At 40.6% G+C, this 21,733-nt stretch overlaps 1 protein-coding gene and 1 long non-coding RNA gene across 2 annotated transcripts; one reads left to right on the top strand and one right to left on the bottom strand.

The window, feature by feature from the left end:
• The first annotated feature begins 13,463 nt into the window (after positions 1-13,463).
• Positions 13,464-18,510, top strand: LOC140526958 (utrophin-like). Its single transcript, XM_072643573.1, has 4 exons — positions 13,464-13,846; positions 14,230-14,399; positions 16,701-16,853; positions 17,789-18,510. Exons 2-4 carry the CDS (start codon positions 14,298-14,300, stop codon positions 17,930-17,932), a joined length of 399 nt encoding a protein of 132 aa, XP_072499674.1. The 5' UTR covers positions 13,464-13,846; positions 14,230-14,297; the 3' UTR covers positions 17,933-18,510.
• LOC140526959 (uncharacterized) lies at positions 17,623-20,361 on the bottom strand. Its single transcript, XR_011974621.1, has 4 exons — positions 20,027-20,361; positions 19,127-19,252; positions 18,510-18,651; positions 17,623-17,821 (listed from the first exon to the last, which is right to left on the bottom strand). It is a non-coding gene; the product is annotated as an uncharacterized lncRNA (long non-coding RNA).
• Positions 20,362-21,733: the final 1,372 nt, after the last annotated feature.

Raw genomic sequence — 21,733 nt, 5'->3', positions numbered from 1 at the left:
AATGGAAATGAGTTATATTAAAATAGTTATCAAAATATAACTGAAAAATCAATTTGTCAACCTCTGGTTAAGAACCCCTGAATTTGAAGGTTGTGTCAATCTTCTTTGAATTCCTAATTTGTACTGCAGTACACCAAAGTACTGCACATCTTCCTCTAGATCTTTTAGTATTTCATGAATGCTGGTAGTCAACACTTGAGTGGTCCCCACCCATTATCCCCTTTTTTTTGCTCTTCTCTTGCTACATTATTGGCCAGTATTCTATACTGGTCATAGAAATTCATGCTAATGATGAAGTTGAGGGGTGATGGGGGACCCCAAAATAACGACGGTCCGGGTCATGCTCGAATGAATTCGTCTCAAGCCTTCTTAAAGACAAAGAAAACAAAGTTTATTAAGGATTCACCTAATTGGGTTGCCTCTTAAGGAGCCTAAGCATTGGTAACGCTTGTGATCACAAATAGGCCAGAGAGAATCTCAGCTAGACAGAATCTGAGCTGGATTCAATCTGAGCACCTCTATGGAGGCAAGGTGGGACCTAAATACAGAAAAGATTATAGGAGGGATCTGGGGGGGGGGGGGGGTCTGGTAGTCCAGGGTGATGGGAGGAGGGGTTTAGGAAGGGTCTTGAGGGGAGTCAACAAACATCAGACTGGGGGGCACCTAGGTGGGAAGCAGGTAGGGCAATCAAGGGATAACAGACAATGATCACAGATTTGTGTATGAAAGGCCAGATTCTATAAGGAGATACAGGAAGAGATCAATTTGAGTATGAAATGTCAGATTCTGGGAGGAGAAACAGAGAGCTCAATTTGAGTATGAAAAGTCAGATTCTGTGAGGAGAAGCAAAGAGAGCTCAATTTGAGTATGAAAAGTCAGGTTCTGTGAGGGGAAGCCAAGAGAGCTCAATTTGAGTATGAAAATCCAGGTAAAGTGAGGAAATTCCAGGGGAGTTCAAGGAAGTTCCCAGAGTCTGAACCCCATCATTCCCCCCTCAAACAGATTGGACCCAAATTCTTTTGGGGAAAAGGACGAAGGTCTCAGTTTCTGAAACTTCTTCCTGGGGGGCAGAGCAGAAAGACACACATACAAATAGCTCCAAACCCACAACCCATAGAACATCTGTAAAAAGGAACTCACGGCGAATTCTGGAGCAGCAGAGGCCACAGAACAGTGGAGTGAAGGAGATTTCTGTTCTAGAGGGACCTGCAAATCTCTCGCAAAAGGTCCTTCATGCCACAGACTGGGCACCACGTACTGGGAGCCGAGCACATCCCTGCCGTGGCACCGAGAGGAACAGATCCGAGCGGGCTCCAGTGGCCACCCGGGTCCCTCCACCCACAGGTGACGGGGATTGGTGAGAGGGTCTCTTTGGTGGGAGTGGGGTGCCCCCATAACTCAGGCCCCCTTGGGAGGCAGCAGCTGAGGCGGGAGCAGACCAGGGCTCCCAAGCAGGCAGGAGCCTGGATCCATTGTTGAAGGTCTCTGCATAACCCCCCCACCCAGGGAACTGAGCCAGTGAGGCAGCTCTGCCCCCACCTGAGCACCTGAACTTAATCTCACACTGAATAGCAGTCCTGCCCCCCCCCCCAAAGCCCTGAGGCTGTGAAGCAGCATTTCAATCTCAGACCCCAAGGGCTGGCTGAGAGGATCAGGAGGCCAAGTGGGTGTGAAGAGAATATTCAGAAGTCAAGTCACTGGCTGGGAAAATGCCCAGAAAAGGGAAAAGAAATAAGACTATAGAAGGTTACTTTCTTGGTGAACAGGCATTTCCTCCCTTCCTTTCTGATGAGGAAGAACAATGCTTACCATCAGGGAAAGACACAGAAGTCAAGGCTTCTGTATTCCAGCTCACTCAAGGGGCTCAGGCCACGGAAGAGCTCAAAAAGAATTTTGAAAATCAAGTTAGAGAGGTGGAGGAAAAGCTGGGAAGAGCAATGAGAGACATGCAATCAAAGCATGAACAGCAGGTCAGCACCCTGCTAAAGCAGACCCAAAATAATGCTGAAGAAAATAACACCTTGAAAAATCGGCCAACTCAATTGGCAAAAGAGGTTCAAAAAGCCAATGAGGAGAATGCTTTCAAAAGCAGAATTTAGCCAAATGGAAAAGGAGCTTCAAAAGCTCACTGAAGAAAATAGTTCTTTCAAAATTAGAATGGAACAGGGGCTACCTCTGGGGGGGCGCCCTGGAGGGGCACTTCTTGGACCAGTGACCCTCCTTGTGGCAATGAAAGCAGGTTTCCCCACTGCCCAAGCAGCCAGCCTTCCTCCAAGGGGGTGCCCTGCAGGGGTGCTCCCTGGGTCTTTTCCTGGCCAAGGCAGCAGCCAAAAATTGAGCCTTCTCCCTGGCCCTGGCTCTTCTCCTTCGTTCTCTTTCCTGTGCTGCAATGAGGTCTCTGTTGTTAAAGACTCCAAAGGCCATCTCCAGTAACTGGGCCTGAGGTGTTTGGGGTCCCACTGCCAATTTCTGTAGTTTCCTCCGAATATCTGGGGCAGACTGATTAATAAAATACATGCTAAGGATTGCTGCCCCTTTTATTGAGTCAGGATCCAAATTTGTATGCTTTTTAATAGCTTCTACTAGCCGGTTTTGAAAAAGGGCAGGGTTTTCCTTTTATCCCTGAGTAATTCCCCTAATTTTTTGAAAATTTTTCTTGTTTTTGAAATGCAGTTTTTAGGCCTTCTAACAGGCAAATTACCATAAAGTCTCTCTTTTCCCTGTCCTCACTCTTTTGGTAGTCCCATCTGGGGTCACTCGCGGGAACAGCAGCTGTTCCTAGGGGGATATTTTATGGGATTATTGCTAGCCATATGATCCCCAAACTTTTGGGCATGTTCCCAAATTCTCCACTTCTCCTCAACGGTACAACAGACAGAGAAAAGAATATGCAGATCCTCCCAAGGAAGTTCAAATTGTAGGGACATGTCCCTGAAACCCTCAGTGAACCTAGGGGGGTCTTCCGAGTATCTCCCCAGTTTCTCTTTAATCTGGGGGAGATCCGAAAGAGAGAACGGAACACCCATCCTGGTTGTCCCACTGGGTGGGGGAGGTACTTCTCTCAAGGGAAACAGCCCTGACGGCCCAGTGGGGACAGGGGCTTGTGGAGGAAGATAGGAAGTCCCACTTCTTGTGAGGGAGGGGCTGGGGAATGCCTGCTGAACTGGATTAGGCTGCAGGGCCAGGGGATCTGGCTGGCAAGGGGAAAGATCCGCTGGTGCCTGAGGAAGAGTAGGGATCAAAGGGGGAGATGCCCCAGAGAATGCCTCGGGAGCCGGGCCTGAGGCCTGAGTGAATATTGCCCCAGCCAGAGGGGCTGCAGAGGGAGGCACCTCAGCAAGCCCCGTGGTAGGGAAGTGAGTGGGGGTTGGGAACGGAGATAGGGGAGAAGTGAGGCCGAGACCCTAGGAGCCATAAACAGGGGGTCATCCAAAATGTCCAATTCACCCCCATGTCCCTTTTGTGGGGCGGCTCTAGCTACAAGCATCTTACAATCTGTTCTAAGAATGGGGTCCTGAGAGAGTTCGACAAAGGCCCTTACGTAAGGTATTTCTATCCATTTTCCCTTTTGGAGGCAATATAATTGTAATTTTAAAAGGATATTACATTGTAAGGTCCCAAACATGGGCCACACTTCATTGTCCTTCAGGTGATACTGAGGCCAAAGTGTGTTGCAAAAGAATACCAAGTTTTTCTTTTTAAGGTCTTTAGAGCAGTTAAATTTGTTCCAGTTTTGTACAAGACAGCCCAAAGGCGAATTCCTTGGAACTGATGGATTTTGACCCATTTTTTTTTTTCTCTGTAACTGGAAGTCCCCTTAAAGGGGGGCATGGAAGTAAGCCTTGGGAAAAAAACAAGAGGACAAAAAATAACCGAGCTTTCCCCGATTTCCTTGTGCCCAGGAAATCCAGAGAATTCCCAGGTCCGCTGCCTAACCAATGGACCGACAACTTGAGTCTCTAACTCTCTAGCGCCCAGAAAGTTCAGAGACTTTGCTGATACTGGGACCCGAAGCCAGGTCCGAAAATCCACTTCCAAGGTGCTTGGAGAGCAAGTAGGGGATAGAGAGAGGGGGAGCCTTACGTACCTTCCAGTTTGAGCAGAAGGATTTGAGATTAGCAGCTTATCCGGATCAGGGAACCATAAATGAAGAGGTTGAGAGGTGATGGGGGACCCCAAAATAGCGACGGTCCGGGTCGTGCTCGAATGAATTGTACTCAAGCCTTCTTAAAGCCAAAGAAAACAAAGTTTATTAAGGATTTGCCAAATTGGGTTGCCTCTGGAGGAGCCTAAGCTTTTGTAACGTTTGTATTCACAAGCGGGCCAGATAGAATCTCAGCTAATCAGAATCTGAGCCCCTTCATGGAGGCAAGGTGGGACTTAAATACAGAAAAGAGTATAGGAGGGATCTGGGGGGGTGGGGGGGGGTGGTCCGGTAGTCCAGGGTGATGGGAGGAGGGGTTTAGGAAGGGTCTTGAGGAGAAGTCCAAGGAGGGTCAAAGGCTGGAAACAGCTGGAGGCTATCAGGAGATATCAGACACTGGAGGGTTTGGGTGGGAAACACGTGGGGCAATTCAGAGATCTTGATAGGGGCAGTATGGGAATGGGGTTTTGATGGGATCAAGGGAGGCGAGTTCAACAGAGACCTGAAATGATAATGAAAAGTCCATGGGCTTCCTGAGACTGCCGGAACAAATGGGAAGATTAGATTTGAGGAAGAAAGGCCAGATTAAGTAGGAAGATTCAAGGGGAGCTCAAGGACGCTCCCAGAGTCTGAACCTCATCACTCTCACCTTGAACTCAAACTAAGACCTCCAGCCTCTGTAAGTGCCCACAGCCAACAGAGTCCCTGCCTCACTGCTTCCGCCCTCACCCAGTGTGTGCTGGTTCCTTCTAGACCCTGCTGCACCCTGAAGGACAGCTGGGGCTGGCATTCCTTATCAGCAGAAGTTTCCTAGTTCTTCCCCAGGTCAGATGCCCAACTCCCCTTACTCTCCCAGAGTTAAAAGTTCCTGTAGGTGAGGGAAACAGCCTCCCACCTCAGTTGACCCCAGGGCTTGGGGTTTATTGTTTAAGCAGCTTGAGGCTGGTTAAAACTGACCCTAGCCCAGAGGCATTTATTCTTCTCCAGTATTTTTCTTCAGATCTTGGATTCGCCCAGGATAATCATTTCTGCCCCTACTCTCATTTGTTTTCAAGGCTCTATGTTCACTCAGAGGTGCAATTTTACCTCTTTTGTGGAGGAAAATCTTGAGAGCTTGAAATTTTCTGATCTACTTCACCATCTTCCCAGAATCCTCTTCAACAACAACAATCTCAATGTAACTCAGGTATTCCAAGTATTCATACCTTCATTAAGTCAAAAAGCATTGATTAGGTACCTATGTAATATGGCTCTTAGGGACTTACAAAGATGAAAACTTTCTGTCTGTTCCTCCCTCCCTCCCTCAACTTCTCTCTCTCTCTCTCTCTCTCTCTCTCTCTCTCCTTGGTATAATACATGAACACCTGGCGCATATGCAGCATGAATGACTATCTGACCTGGAATCTGATGCACTGTTCTTCAAAAGAGACTATAATTTCCATCTTAGTGGGGAGGAGAAGGAGGGCTCTAGCTGAGCCTTCTCTCACCTATCTCCCCAGAGAGGTATAGGCTAGAATTAATTCTATCTATCACATTTCAAATTTGGGCAATCTAATGGTACACCATTTTGACAGGGCTAGGATCAACACCAGTTTCCCTGGTTGCTCTCTGACAGGGTCATAATATTTGGCTGACTATGACCAGATTCAGCTTCCTTTCACCAAAAGTGGCTTAATGAAAAGAACCTAATGTGTTGCGAACAGCAAGTAAACCCATAAAATCAAGCAACCAGTAAACAGAAATTGGGGGTCTTATCTAAATTACAATAGGCCCAATAATAAACAAGAGTAATGGACTCTTTGACTGAGGAGAAATCTCAGTTAAATCCAAAAAGACAGTGGAGTCCCTGAAGGGCAGCTACTTCTCAGCTATCTCCAGGTTTAAAAGCACTGGAAATAAACGTATATATTAGGGGGCCTGCTTTCCATGAAGTTTGTATAGCTCTTAAAGACAGCCATTAAAAAGTTCATATCTAACCTCCGTGACCATCTCTCTTCACGTCCTCTAATTACCTAACGAAATCACATATTTAGGCATCATTCTCATAAGCAATCAGGAGTCCTATCAGAATATGGATGTCATGGGATTATCCCTCACAAAAACTGATGCAGACTTTGGCTAAAGTATAATTGCAAAGATAAAAACCATACAATATATATATGGATAAGTCAATATAAAATATATTTAAAAATTGTGATTAGGAAAGACTAATATTGGGGGCATCAGGAAAGGCTTTATGCAGGAGGCATTGTTTGAGCTAAGTCCTGAAGAGGGATCGCAAGGGATGGAAGTGAAGAAAGAAAACAGGAGACAGTCTGAGCAAAGACAACAGGGTAAGAGAGGAGGATATCATGTGCAAAGAGCAGCAAGTAGTCCAGTTTAAGTGTATCATGGAATATTGGAGGAGAAATAATGTGAACTAAGCCAGAAAAGATTTCATCAGATGGTGAAGGGTTTTAGGAGTGAAACAGTGGAACTTCTAGCATCCTGAAAGCTATAGGGAAGCACTGAAGAGTCTTGAATTACGGTGTGATGGACAGATATGTGTGTGTGTAGGATGAATTTTATATGAGAATTAGAAGGAATGAATAGAGTACTGAAAGTAATCTGGGAGAAAGGTAATGAGAACTAGATGGTAGCCTTGTAGATAGAAAGAAGGAAGTGAATGCAAGAGATGTTCACTCAATAAATCAACAAGCATTTATTGTACCTACTATGTGCCAAGTACTCTTGTGGGTGCTGAGAATACAAAGACAAAAATGAAATGGTCCTTAACCTTAAGGAGATTCTCTTCTATAGTGGGAGGCAGCAAACACACATGTAAGTGTGTGTGTAACAAATACAAGGTAAATTTTAGACAGAAGTAGTAGTAGCTGAGGGAATCAGGAAAAACTGCATGGATATCTGAGTTGAGCTTCCAAGGAAACTAGGGGTTCTAAGAAACAAATGTGAGGAGAGAGTGCACTGAGAGACAATCTTTGCAAAGGCCTGGATATGGGAACAGTAGCAAGTTTAGACCCTATAGAGGAGAGTAATGCATAATAAGGTTGAAAAAGTAGATTAAACTATACAAGGCTTTATATGACGAAGGACTTTGTGGAGTTTATATAATAAGAAAGAAACATGGTGCATCCTGTAATTCAGGGATAGATTTTTGGTATTCTTATGGAAATTGGAATGGAGATGGGAGAGACTTGAAATAGAGAGAGCAAATACTAATCTATCATAGTAGTTTCGGCAAGAGTTTTTGGTGTTTTGACCTTGGGCGGTAGCTATGTGAGTAGGGAAAAGGGGATGAGTCTGATAGATTCTGTAGAGGCAAAATTGATGAAATTTGGCAACTAATCAGGTATGGAGGTGAGGAAGAAGGTGGAATTAAAGATGACTGTGAGGTTGTAATCTTTGGAGTGACTAGAAGGATGGTGACAGAAATAGGGAAATCTGGAGTAGACATAAGCTACAATGAAAATATCAGTTCCATTTTGGACATGAAGAATTTGAGATATCTATAGAACATTCTCCACAAGGAGATACATAGTCGGTAGTTGATGATGTGAGAGTGGAGTGTAAGGAGGACATTAGTGTTAGATGTATAGATTTGGGGTTCATATCATGAAGGCAATATAGAAAGAGGAGAAGAGAGAGAGAAAAGAAAGGAGAGGGTTCAGATGTAACTTTGGGAGTTGTATAAGTTTTGTGGATGATCCGTGAAAGTATTATAATTTTCATTTGACAAGTAAGGAAAATGAGCTTTAAAGAGGTACAAAGTGCTGTCCAAGGTCATATGGCAGGTCAGTAAGCCCAGTTTGCCTGACTTTAAGTTGGATGCAAACAGTCTAAACTAGTTCAACTCAGGTTCTTAAGGAGAAGAAAACAGCTCTGCACTCGATTACTTACCATGTTTTATAGTCAAATGGGCAAAGAGAGCAATATACCAATGTAGGGTATGCCGAATCCAGGCTGCCTTTGAATAAGGAAGCTAGATAAAAGTGCACATGGGTTGCTCGAATTCTTTTGGTGTTGAGGGATGCCTAGGTTTTATTATTAAGCATAAGTTCAGACCCCACAGAAAATCTGAGCTCCTTTTAATACTTTCCCAAGCCCTCTTCTAGACAAATTTTGTCAGACTGGCAAAGAAATAATTCTTTTATGTATTACAGTTTTGTACATGCCTCTTAAGCCATTAAAGTTAAAGAGGAGATAAATCTATAAACCCATATTTACTTCAGTGTCATAAAAGTTGAACAAATGTAGACGAGTAACGTCATAATCTCATACATCCTCTGAATAAGCCTCATCAAACAAACTCAGTAGGTAAACTAAGTCAGATTACAGATTAAACTACATTTAGAGGATATACAAACAGACTGATTGAAGGGGAAGATTTACATGTCGTCAAGGAGTCAGCGACAGTTGAGTGTTGTACATTGGAATGTCCAAGTCTTTAAGTAAATTTTTGCATCCCATGGGACAGGTTTTGGTCAACTTAGCAACCTCTCAGTTAGGTGAAATGTCCTTGGCCTTCCCTTCATGTTATTGTTCCATGAGTCAGATTTTGGTTAGGTGAGTTTAACATTAACACTCTTGTAAGTGAATCAAAATTGGCAGGAGGAATGGCCCCAAGTCCTGAATAATAAAAGACAATCCAAAATTCCCATAATAAACTGCATCATGAAATGGTGCAGAAATAAGGAACCAATATAATTAAGGAATCAAGAATCATGAATTAAGAGCCTGGTATGTTCTAGGTTCTGTACTAGGTGGTAGGCTATAAATGCAATAAATGAACAAAATCCTACTTCCAAAGTGCCAGCATTTACAATGATGAAAACAACGTAAATCTGAAGAACAATCACAGGAAACTAAATGCGGTTGGGAAAATGGACCTACCTCTCTTTGCTGAGGTGTAGGCACTGGTACTATGCAGGTGGAGATTGTCAGACACAACTGATGTTGGTTGGTGGCTTGTCAGAATTTGTTTTTCTTTTTCATTCTTTATAGCTACAACGAGCTTCCTAGGCAGTCCAGTGTGAGGAATATATTTGGAAATAAAGATTATACAGAATAACATGTTAATAATAGTGCTTTTTAAGGAAAAAAAGCAGAAGACCTTGACTCAGCCACATGACTAGTAAAAGTCTTCTCTAGAAGAAACTTTCCTGCTTTTTCATGTCTTCTTCTCTTCCTGTTCTTGACTCTTGCTTTTGTCATTTCCACTAAGAATTTTTTTTTTGCTCAAGGCGCCAAGCTCCCTAGAGCAAAAACAAAAGAACTCTTAGCCAGATAGACTCAAATCTCTCTCTTCAACTCAGTTCTTTGTCCAGGGACATGGATCTCTATGTTGGACTGTCTAGTTTACTTTACAAAAAGCATTCCGTATGCCTTTTGATTTTATTTTTTGAAGGTTAGATTGTACCTAGTCATTCACTTGGAGATGCTCCCCAATAATTCTTAGAGTCTCTGAGATTCCAAGGTTCTCTTGTTTCCCATCTCAAAATCTTCTTCTGCTCTTCCATGTAGATGAGCTGAAAAAGACTGGGGGTGGGGAGAGGAATGGATGGACAGAGATAATGTTGGCAATGGAGGGTGCAGGGTAAAGTCCTCTTTTCCTTTACCTGTTCTACGTAGACTTTTCTATGGATATATAGCAGCAAAGGCCCAAAAGTCTTCAAGCTTACCTTTATACTACTATGAAGTGAAAATAAAATTTTGAACATAGGATCATAAATTTAGGGTTGGAAGTCATCGTCAACCTCTTTTTTACAAATGAAGAAAATGAATTACAGCAAATCAAGTGGTTTGCTACGGTCCCACAAGGGAAGCAAGTGGTAGAGCTGGGATTTGAATATAGCTAGGTCCTCTAATTACAAAGCCAGCTCTCTTTATTGTGCATCTTGTTGCATCTATAAATAATTCCCAACATTATAGATAGGATGTAAACTCCTTAAAAGTAGTTAGTGTTTTTTGCTGTCTTTGCATTGCCAGCAGTTTGTTCATAATAGGCATTTAATAATGGTTTGTTGATTGATTAGCATATCCACTTTCTGCATTTGGAAGCAATTCCAAGAAAATGGGGCATTTGGTGTGAAATGTGAGGTATGAAAAATACTGGGCTCCATTCACTAGTTCCTTAAAGAGTCATTCGTCTTAATAGTATAATGTGTTCTTTCTTGTTACTTCTCAGCCATCTTCATAGCCTGCTACCTGAACTGTGGTTGTCATCACTGTCTCTCCCCTGTCCACCTTTAGATTCCACCCTGGAATACTGGGCTCTGATAGGGGCACTTTTATTTAATCTTACAGGGCGTCAGACCACCATACCACTCCTTAGATGGCTCCACCAACTTGCCATTCAACTTCCCTTTACAGCTTTTCTTCCTGAATTAGAATGTAAGTTCCTTGAGTAGAGGCCTGTCTTGTTTGTGTCTATTTGTATACCAGTATTTAGTCTAGTATGTGGTACATAAGAAGTGCTTAATCAATGTTTTTATCTATCTTTATTAGTGTAGGCCTTTGTGGCTCTACTAGCTTTCAAAATGAATTGGGAAATCACATCACTGTGCATCCAGTTGTAGAAAATGTTAATAACTGAGATTCCATTTGGGGTTCATTGACAGCCTCATTTGTTTCTCTTCTGTGTCAATTGCTTAAAGGAAAACAGTTTATGAAGATGTCAGGGGAACAAATGAGGGACAAATCTAGCCATTGTGAGAAGTTCCTAGCATGGGAATTCCCTCCATTAAGACAGATTGCAAGAGAATTTCCTGAGGTACATAAAAACGAAGCGATTTGCCCAGGATTACAGAACTTGTAGTGCCAGAAGAAGGATGTGAATTCAGACCTTCCTAACTTCAAGCCCAATATTTTATCCATTATACCATGCTGCAAGTGATTTTTGGAGATTTAGGGGGTGTGTGTGTGTGTGTGTGTCTGTGTGCATGTGCGTGTGTATAATATAATGGATATAAGAAATTCTTGGTGTGGTCTTCTGGCACACACACTGATAATCTATCAATGCAAGTTGGCATTTTATGGGCAACTTACAGTCTAATAAAAGACTTAGGTTTAAAAAATTGGGAAAACTGAGAGTTTAAATGATTTTTCTAGAACCACATAGTAAGAGTCAGAGGTAGGATGTGAACCCAGATCTTATTGGCTCTCTATCCAATATATCAAAAATGCAATGCTTTAATTTACATGATTTGTACCTTTTACATTCAGTCTTTTACCAGTGGTGGTATATCAGAATGCCATCAAGGCAATAGAGGAGAGGTAAAAATTCTTGTATGAGCAACACTCATAATTATACAAAATAAATTATACAATACTCACAATTACACAAACTAAAACAACACTGAACTTGACAGCTCAGTTTGTTTCTTCTAGGTAACTAATTCTTAAATACTTGGAAATGCCAACTTTTTTTCTTGATCTGATTTAAGATATGTATTAGACCAGATGCCTTCTTTGAAAGACCCAAATATGGCTAGAGAATTTACCTCAATCTCACCCCTTAACCACAGCAAATTGTTTCTAGGTCCCTAGAAAGATATGAAGGGCTAACTGCTTAGGGATGGCCCAAGTTTCATCTCATCAGCATTCATCTACACTAATGGAGCAAAGAGGAATTAGCCAAGAAAGATGAGCCAAAGTTCCTCAGATGAATTGTGAACTCTTCCTCTTTCTCCCTGATGACTGTCTTCAGGAAAATCTACAGTATCCTGGGTCAAGCAATTAGTACCTGGCACTTCCTGCAGTTCATTGACTTCAGCAGAAGGGAAAATTATACAAACTAAAAGTCCTATTGACCTAAGCAATGTCTTATTTCATGCTGTATGTCATCTTTTATTTCTAAACATTTTGTCCAAGAGTGACCACAATCCTTAAAGAGGTTAGGCTGCCACCTTATGGTAGCCTCCAGCATCCAGCCAACTCAGTTTTTTAAAAAAAATCATTTAAAATTAATACTTATCTTCCTTGCAAGTATGTTTACTGTGAATTTTTCTGCCAGGGTTGGAAAGAGAGTGCTAGTTTTAGTTATGGGGGCATGAGGTATTTGGTGGTGCTATACTGGTGCCACCAGCACTTCTGAGAGATTTCTGGACTATTTTCCAGTATCACCTTTGAGTCACTTATTGCTTGTAGGACTTTGGTCAAGTCCTTTAACATCTTTGGACCTCAGTTTCTTTATCTGTAAAATGAGGAGATTGAAAGAGATGAAATTTAAAGCCCCTTCTAGTTCTAAATCTACGATCCTATGTTTTAGTCCCCATGTTGTTATATTACAAACAAATGGAAATTCTTTCCAAAGTTCAGGAAGTTGTATACTTAAACCCTGATTGTTATATGTGAGTAGAGGGTGCTTTGAATTTGGTGGAAACCAAGAACCCTATAGTGTGTGTGTGTGCGTGCGTGTGTGTATGCACGAGCATGCATGCCCTATGCCAGATATACACCTTAATATTCAGCAAGGCTAGCAGCAGCCCCCAGTAGCCTGAAGGTCCTCTAACAAGAGGTATCATGTAATGCCAGATGAGGACAGCAGCAGCAAGTGTAAGCCTGAGCCCTTAAGCAAAAACATGGCACTAGTTCTCACTTTGAAAGCGTTTGGGTACATTTTCTTATCAATTTATCTCTCTAAATTTAAAAGTATAGTGTCTAGGTTATGGTCTGAACATGTATGCACTCTGAAACGTTATTAATAACAAATACACTGTCATCAGCTCTCATACTCAGATCCAGTGATACTGGCACCTCTTAACCTTGCACAAGACTCTATGTCCCGAGCTCTCAGGGCATTTTTATTGACTTTCCCCCATAACTGGAATTCTTTCACTTCTTATCACTAGTGCAGAGTTTAAAAAGTTTGAGAAATATAATTTCTGAGTAATTAATCATATTACTAACAATGCTAGTATTTTAATAGAAGAGGTCAGTGGCACTCTCAAATGCCGAAGACCTTCAAGGGCTCATTGGGCTCAAGGTTTATATAGCCCTGGAAAAGGGGGTGTTCCAGAGTTCAACTCTGATTGTTGAACAGGTAATGGGAGAATGAATATTACAATGAGGGACTGGACCTATTCTCATCAACTTTGATTATGTCTACATACATCTGTCCGTGTTTGTGCACAAGCAGGTTTTATTATTATCATCTTTATTTTACATCATGTCAACATAATTTTTTTTTCAATTCTATTACTTTGCTTTTTTTCTTTAAAAACTCCTTTCTCTGATAATTTGATATTAGAGCTTGAGTGAACTTTAGAGGTCATTTATTTCAACACACACACACACACATACACATATGTAGATACTTCTTTTCTATAGCATTCCCCACAAATGATTATAGAGGAATTCCTTTATCAGCATCTAGAAGAGGGAAAAATACTACTCTTTGAAATAATTCTAAGTTTTAGAGACATTCTTCTTACCTAGAGCCTTCAATTCTCCTAACTAATACTCACAGGGTCCAATTCTGTCTAGTCATGATCATTCAAATCTTTCTAAATGTCAATCTCATAGAATACTTAATGTGATTGTTTAAAAAGTATGTACATACGTATATATTTTCAGAACCATCAGAACCAGCTGGAGATATTTGATGGAAATGTTGCTCATGTAAGTACTTGGCTTTACCAAGCTGAAGCTCTGTTGGATGAGATTGAAAAGAAGCCTGTAAATAAAAGTGAAGAAACTGTGAAAGTAAGTATGCCTAAGATGGCATTTGTAATATATACTGTATTTCTTAGGGCTCAGAATCTTGCTTTTCATATAAACACTGTATTATTCTATTTTTTGTTTTTGAATTTTAATTTTAGTGAGAGATGCAGAGGTGATACAAGTCATCTGGGAAGGATTTGAAAAGCCCCAACCCCATAACCCAATTTTCTCCTCCCCTTCCACCTCTACTACCTCTATTTAGATTCGTTAATTCAATTAAATATACTGCCAGTGTTTTATTTAGATAGACATTTAACATATTTGTGATATCTTCCCTTTTGAATAGCGTCAAATCCATATTTTAATTGGGTTATGCTTCATTGTTTCTTGTACTTAATGATAATTTTGTGTTTCTATGTGTTTAGCGATTAACATCTGAACTGGATGATGTTAACCTACAAGTCGAAAATGTTCTGAGCAAGCCATCGTACTGATGAGGGCCCGGGGCTTGGCAAGCAGTGAGCTGGTGGAGCCTAAGTTAGCTGAATTAAATAGGAACTTTGAAAAAGTGTCACAACACATCAAAAGTGCTAACGTGAGTACTTCATGTAAAACAGAGATATACTACCTCCTTAACCCTTCTTTTCTCTTTGTTTTCCTCTTCTTGCCATGCTTCTTAATTAGAGCTGTCCATGTCCCTAGGTGTGTTTGGCCATATTTTCTTTACCTGTTTCAGCTCTTTTTGATCTCATCAGTTTTTGTAACTTCAAGTATGATGTCTATATGGATAGCTTTCAAATTTGGTAGCACTTAAGAATTCTTTTCGTGCTCTTCTGCTATTACTCACTTTTTTAGCCCTGTACTTGGATAAGCTCTAACTGAATGTATCACAGATACCTCAAGATCATTGTTTCTAGAACTGAATGTATTATCTTTCATTTTGACCAGCTCCCCTTCTTGATTTCCTCATTTCTGGCTATGCCATCCCTATTCTTACAAATAACCTCCCTCATGATTATTTATTCATATTTGTTGAAACTCTATCCCATATCTCCTTATAGTTCATAAACCATCAAGTCATATCAATTGTCTTATGTAACAAGTCACATCATATTGCATTCTCCAAATATAGTATCTTTTCACTCAGTTCTGTATTTACCATTTCTGCTGCCTTCACCACCTGAGTTTTTACCACTGTCACCTTTTAGCCTCAATTGATTCTTGCATTATCCTCTGATTCAGTCTGTTCTTCCTAGTATCTATTCTCTCTTGGTTAACTAAAACGTCTATATTAGATGAACCTTACTAGTGCACCCATCTGATCATGTAACTCCATAGCTTCAAAAATACTAACTGATTCCTTTTTGCCTCCTGAATAAATTCAAAGCCTGTTGTTTAAGGCTCTTCACCACTGGATTAAAATTTACCTGTCTAACTTTATATTTCATTCTGTTTGCTTTCCATTACTTCATACCCACTCCAGGCTAAAATGCTTGGTATTTTTCCTTTAAATCTAGAGTTCTTAGCCTGGGGTTCACAAACTTGTTTTGTTAGTATCTTGATAACTTAGCCAATAAAATGGATTTATCTGTATTTTATTTTATGATGAAGACCTGAATTAGAAAAGGGGTCCGTTGCATAAAAATTGTTAGGAACCCCTGCTCTTTCTTCCTCATTGTGTTTGTTTATGCTTTTAACTACTCTGGGAATACCTTCTTCCAGTTCTTGAAACACTGTAAGATACTGGTTCCCATGAAGAAGCCACAAGGAAAGAATTAATCTTGTGATGGTGACTTCATAAACTCTGTGTGTATAGGGACACATTCACTCTTCCTGCTTCTGCTGAAGTGAAGAACTTTATTGAATTTACCTTACTGAAATAAAGAACTTGATTTAATTTATATAAATAGTGTAGGCAGGCCTAACACAGAAATTTACCTTTTGTTTTTATTTTCTGTTTAACAATAGGGTCAGTGGAATCCTTTTACTAGGTAAAGGAACAGGACCCAAAAGGCAAAGAGACTGCTAGAAGGGAATAGGGAAAAAATGTGAGATATTCCCACAGATGCATTATTTCATTTATTCTTTCCTTACTAGTAGAAGAAAAGGTTTCATTTAGAGAAATATATTGAAAAAGTATGTTACCTCTCATATAATTCTTCTCTGAAGAAATATTCAGTGCTCACTTCTTATACGATACTTCAGCCATCAATTAGACATATATCTATCTTTATATATGTATATATACATATATATATATAATTTTAACAATATTCTGACACACAAAAACTTCAAGTGAAGCAAAACCTTCAGAGAGATTTTAGGTAAATGGCATTTTCAGGCAAAGTCTTCTCTTTCAAAAATCCTATAACTTCATTTACATAATCAGGAAAGTCTCAAGCTAGTGTTTTGGGGAAATAATTCCAGTCAGTTCTATTTTTAAGAAGGCTAAAAGGAATTTTTGTAACTATTAAAGATCTTGTACCAAGCATTAAAACACAGTGTTAGAGAGATTTCGTTTTTAGTATCTGACACGACTTCATGCCAAGGAGTTATTGTCTTTGCTGTCTTGTCACCCAATATATGGCTTTGTGTCACCTCTTGATGTGTAATCTCATGAAACCTGAATGGAGTTGAAGTCACTATAGCTTTGAAAAGATCTCCCAATATGCGAAAGTACAAAGAAATGATGAGGAATCTCTGCTTGACCTGATTGGCAAATTAATTTTTTTTCCTTTTCATTTCTGCCTATTTTACAGTTGTCTTGCTTATTGAAATCTGGTTTTACCTCATTTGCTTCTTTCCTCTACTGTAGTCATTGGACTTACTTGGAGTCATGTTCTGTTTTTGGTTCACCTGTCCTTAGCTATGCTTTCTTTTTTGCTCTCTTCTGTAGATGTTGATCGACCAAGAGCTTTTCTCAAAGACAATTTCTGTGAAATCACAACCTGTTGAGGCTGCTATGCATTCAGTGGACCTAGACAAACTAGAGCATGATTTAAAAACTTTGGTGAAGGCTGTAGAAAAGCCCAGTGATGAAGATGAAAAGGTATAATCCACTTCATTTTTCTGTGAATAAATGCCTTAAATATCATGCTGTGGAGCACGTGAATAGAGCACTGGCCCTGGAGTCAAGAGTATCTGAGTTCAAATCTGTCCTCACACACTTGACACTTGCTAGCTTTGTGACCCTGAGCAAATCACTTAACCCCAATAACCTTGTGCGTGTTCTCCCCTTCCCCCCATACCATGTCATTTGTGGTGGAGAATTTTAAGGTGAGAGTTTTTGACGTTGGGTTTCAATGTAGCAATTGCCAAATGATTTATATAATGCTTCTAAGAGAGTTAAAATTTCAAGGAGAATTAACTAAGGATCAGCATGGTTTAAATTGTAAGCTATTTTAACATATAATTTAGAGAGACAGTGTGATATACTGCTGATGCAGCTAAACTAGGAAGACCTAGGTTCTAGTCCTGCCTCTAACATATACTTAGATCTTTTATCCTAGGCAAGTTACTTTCCTTGTTTCACATAGCTTTTGGAAAGTAGGTGATAACCTACATTGGTAGAGGTAGTTTACTCGTTGGAGAGTCCCTGTTGAAATTGCAGGAGATTTTTTAAAAGATCCAAGAGGATTCAAAACATTTTTGGAAACAATATAATTGTTAGAATTTTTTTCCACCTAATAGTATTTTATTTTTTCCAATTATATGTAAAGGCAGTTTGCAACATTCATTTTTTTATGATTTTTAATTCCAATTTTTCCCTTCTCCCGAAGACAGCAAGCAATCTGACAGACTATACATGTCCAAATCTATTAAATGTAAATGCTATAATTTTAATGTACTTATTTTAAATTTTTAATGGGATATTCGTTTACAGAAATTCATCATGATGGATATGTTCTTTCTAGTAAAGAAATATACATTGCTCGAGAGATATCCAAGTGAAATATTGACTTGTTTTTCTCTTTCCATTCTCAGTTGGATGAGGAGAAGGCCCAGATTGAGGAAGTTCTGCAGAGAGGAGAAGAGATGTTACAGCACCCGATGGAGGAAAACAGGAGAGAAGAGATACGCTTACAGTTACTACTTCTGAGGACGAGACATAACAATGTCAAGGCATAATCACTGGAACACGTGTCTCCTACTTACAGCGCTTGGATGCAGAAAAAGGAAACCTCTGATGTGATCTCAGACAACTTGAGGAAGCAGAGAGTATTTTCATTACCAGAAATTGCTTCATGGGGGATAGTACTTGATTTGCTATTCACATTCACCCTAAGTTGTTGTCAAGGTTCAACCAATCCCCAGGAAAGAGAAGCGCTAGGAAATGACAGTGGGTATAAAGCCTGGTCTTCAAAAACAGATCTAGCCTGTGAAGACCTTTCAGCTGTCAAGGATACCAGTTTCCGTTCTCCCAATTTCCTTTGCTTTGTGCATTGTAGCCAAAGGTAAGGGACAGAGGGAGAGAAAGGGAACAGGAAGGAGGAGAAGGAAAGGGGAAAGGAAAATGAGAGGAAAGGAAAGGAAGGGGATGAATGAAAGTAAAAAGTGAAAAGAGGAAAGGAATTTTGGAATGGAAATGAAAGAAAAAAGGGGAACGGAAAGGGGACAGATGACAAGGAAAGAAGAAGGAAGAAGCTGCACCCCCAGATTGGAAGTGGCCAGTTGTGTCTCCACTGGGGCAGTTTGTATTACTCACAGAATGTTGTTTGTCCTTCCTTCTGGAAGAGGACTGTCACATCAGGAAGATGATGCTATGAGTTGCCAGTGAATTGGATTTCAGTGAGGGAGGGCTGTGAAAAGTCATCAGCCTTACTTTCTCCTTAGGAGCCATCTGGGCCCTGTGTCAAGACATTTAGTATGACTACATAGATAAGAGATAGACAGTCAGGATGACTAGAGATGGCTTTGGATGCAGTGGGAGACCTTAGCTTTTTGAAACTAAGGTCTTTACTAGGTCTCAGCTTGACTGAGGCAAGGCCCATTGAGTGACTAAGATGAGTTGAGAAATGAGCCAAGGAGTGTCCCCTTTTATCTAATTAACGCATAACAACCCCAACAATCTGAGAGGGGAAGAGGCCAGAATTTCTGGACAAGATAGAGATTGGAATGACTGGAGGTGGCCCCCATTTAAAGAGGGGTACAATACACAAAAGGAGGCAGGAAAGGGGGGTGGAGCAGGACATCAGGGAGTATAGGTAGAGGGCATTCCTTGGAACTGGAACCAGGCAGGGCGTCAGATGTAAGGTGGAGTGATAGGAAAGACCAATTTCTGCCCTCTCTAAAGGAAGGAATTTTGAAGCTTTGTTGCTCCACCTCTGAACTCGCCAATTAGAGGAATTAGGAACATGGTGGTGAGTTTAGATGTGATGGACTTCTCCTGGGCACTCCATCTTGTTCTTTAGAGTTTGAAGCAGACAAGGCATCAGATTCAAGGTGCAGCTGGAAGGGACAGAAGTTCAAGATTATGGGAGCAAAGTCCTTTGCAGGAATGACTGAGGCTATACAGTTGGATTCAGTCTCAGTTACATCATTTGTAGAAGGAGTGTAATGGTAACATCTACATGATAGAATTACGGGGATCAAATGAAATAATATCTATTCAGTGCTTTGTCAACTTGAAAGCACCATATGCTATTATTAACATCTGTATCTCTGTTTTATTGTTGGCTTTTACTATCTCTTCCTATGTCATTCAGTAATGCAACATAGTATTCAAGGTTATTTATTGATAGAATTATTAAAGGTGAAGGAATGGTATAGTCAGTCATTTAGCACAGAGGTTCCATTATGTTTGTTTTAGAAAAATGAGGGGGTTGTTTCCTCAATTAATAAATGGTCAAAGAATATAAACCTGCAGTTTTCAGAGGAAGAAATTAGAGTATCTATAGTCATATGAAAAAATGCTCTAAATCACTATTTCTTAGAGATGTAGATTAAAAGAGCTCTGAGGTACCACATCACACTTATCAGATTGGCTAATGTGGTAAAAGAGCAAAATGATAAATGTTAGAGATGATATGGGAGAGCTGGCACACTAATTCATTGTTGGTGGAGCTGTGAGCTGATCCAACCATTCTGGAGAACAATTTGGTACTATGTTCAAAGGGCCACAGAAAAGTGCATACCCTTTGACCCAGAAATATACCCACTAGGTCTCCATCCCAATGACATCTTCAAATTGGGGAAAGAAATAGTATCTTTCCATTTACATACCTCAGGTCAGGAACTTGGCGAAGAGGGTGATAAAGATCTATACAACAGGTGACAAGAGAAGTGATCAATGTACAGTGTAGTAGAGTGTATAAAATATCAAATATTGTTTGGTATTCAAAGCCCTTCAGAGCCTGCCTTCCTAGTTTTCATGTCTTCTTACACTTTACTCCTCTGTTTTGAAGTAAAGAAAGGTCTCTTTTTATACTATCAAAAAAACAATCTAGGAGGGACAGAACTTCAGGGTTTCTGGCCAAAACAGATACAGTTGTTTCTTACATTCATTCTGAGTGGTCCTCTGGACACAAGTTGGTGGTGATGGAGGCTTGGGTGGGGCCCAATTATTGCATCATCAAGGACAGAGTGATATAAGTGGAGAAAATCTAATCTGTTCAACACTTTCCAGGTTACTGGGATGCCAGTTTCCCTTCTCCTCATTGTCCTTGTTTTGGTATCTTACTGGAAGGTAAGGATATAAAACCCTCCGTAGAAAGAGGGAGAGGAAAGGAAGGCAAGAAAAAGGGAGGGGAACGGAAGAAAAAGGAAAAAAGAAAAAGGGAAAGGAGAAGGAAAGGAAGAGAAGAAAGGGGAAGGGGAAGGAAAGGAAAAGTCAAGGACAAATGGGAAGGACAGGGGAAGGAAAGGAAAAGGGAAAGGAGGAGGTGAGGCAGTGTGTACTAATGACAGGTTGTTGTTTGTCCTTCTTTCTGGAAGAGGACTGTCACATCAGGACAATATATAAAATGGAGGCAAGAAGAGGGATGATGGAGCAAGGAGCCCTGGGAGTATGGGTAGGAGTTTTGGTACTCCACCTTTGAACCCTCTAATTAGAGGAATTAAGAACATGGTGGTGACTTTTGATTTGATGGATTTATCCTAGGAGAGGATATGGCAGAGTTGACACATTAATTCATTGTTGGTGGAGCGGTGAGCTGATCCAACCATTCTGGAGAACAATTTGGTACTATGTTCAAAGGGCCACAGAAATGTGCATACCCTTTGACCCAGAAATATACCCACTAGGTCTCTATCCCAAAGAGATCTTCAAAATGGGGAAAGAAATAGTATCTTTCCTTTTACATACCTCAGGACTTGAACTTGGCTAAGAGGGTGATAAAGATCTATACAGTAGGTGACAATAGAAGTGATCAATGTACAGTGTAGTAGAGTGTATAAAATATCAAATATTGTTTGGTATTCAAAGCCCTTTGCAGCCTGCCTTCCCAGTTTTCATGTTTTCCTATACTTTACTCCTCTCTTTTGAAGTAAAGAAAGGTCTCTGTTCATATTGTCAAAAAATCAATCTAGGAGGGGGAGTAGCCTCAGGGTTTCTGGCCAAAACAGATTCAGTTTTTTACATTCATTCTGAGTGGTCTTTTGGACCCAAGGGAGGACTTCGTGGGTGTAGGGCCCAATTCTTGCATCATCAAGGACAGAGTGATATAAGTATAGGAAATCTAATCTCTTAAACACTTTCGAGGTTGCTGGGATGCCAGCTTCCTTTCTCCTCATTGCACTTGTTTTGGTATCTTACTGGAAGATAAGGGTATAATACCCTGTATAGACAGAGGGAGAGGAAAGGAAGGCAAGAAAAAGGGAGGGGAAAGGAAGGAAAAGGAAAAAAGAAAATGAGAAAGGAGAAGGAAAGGAAGAGAAGAAAGGGGAAGGGGGAGGAAAGGAAAAGGCAAGGACAAATGGGAAGGAGAGGGG

Source organism: Notamacropus eugenii, chromosome 2, assembly GCF_028372415.1.
Source record: "Notamacropus eugenii isolate mMacEug1 chromosome 2, mMacEug1.pri_v2, whole genome shotgun sequence".
In the NCBI taxonomy this organism is placed as follows: domain Eukaryota; kingdom Metazoa; phylum Chordata; class Mammalia; order Diprotodontia; family Macropodidae; genus Notamacropus; species Notamacropus eugenii.
Note: the sequence above shows the minus strand (reverse complement) of the source record. Positions and strands in the feature narration are given on the sequence as shown.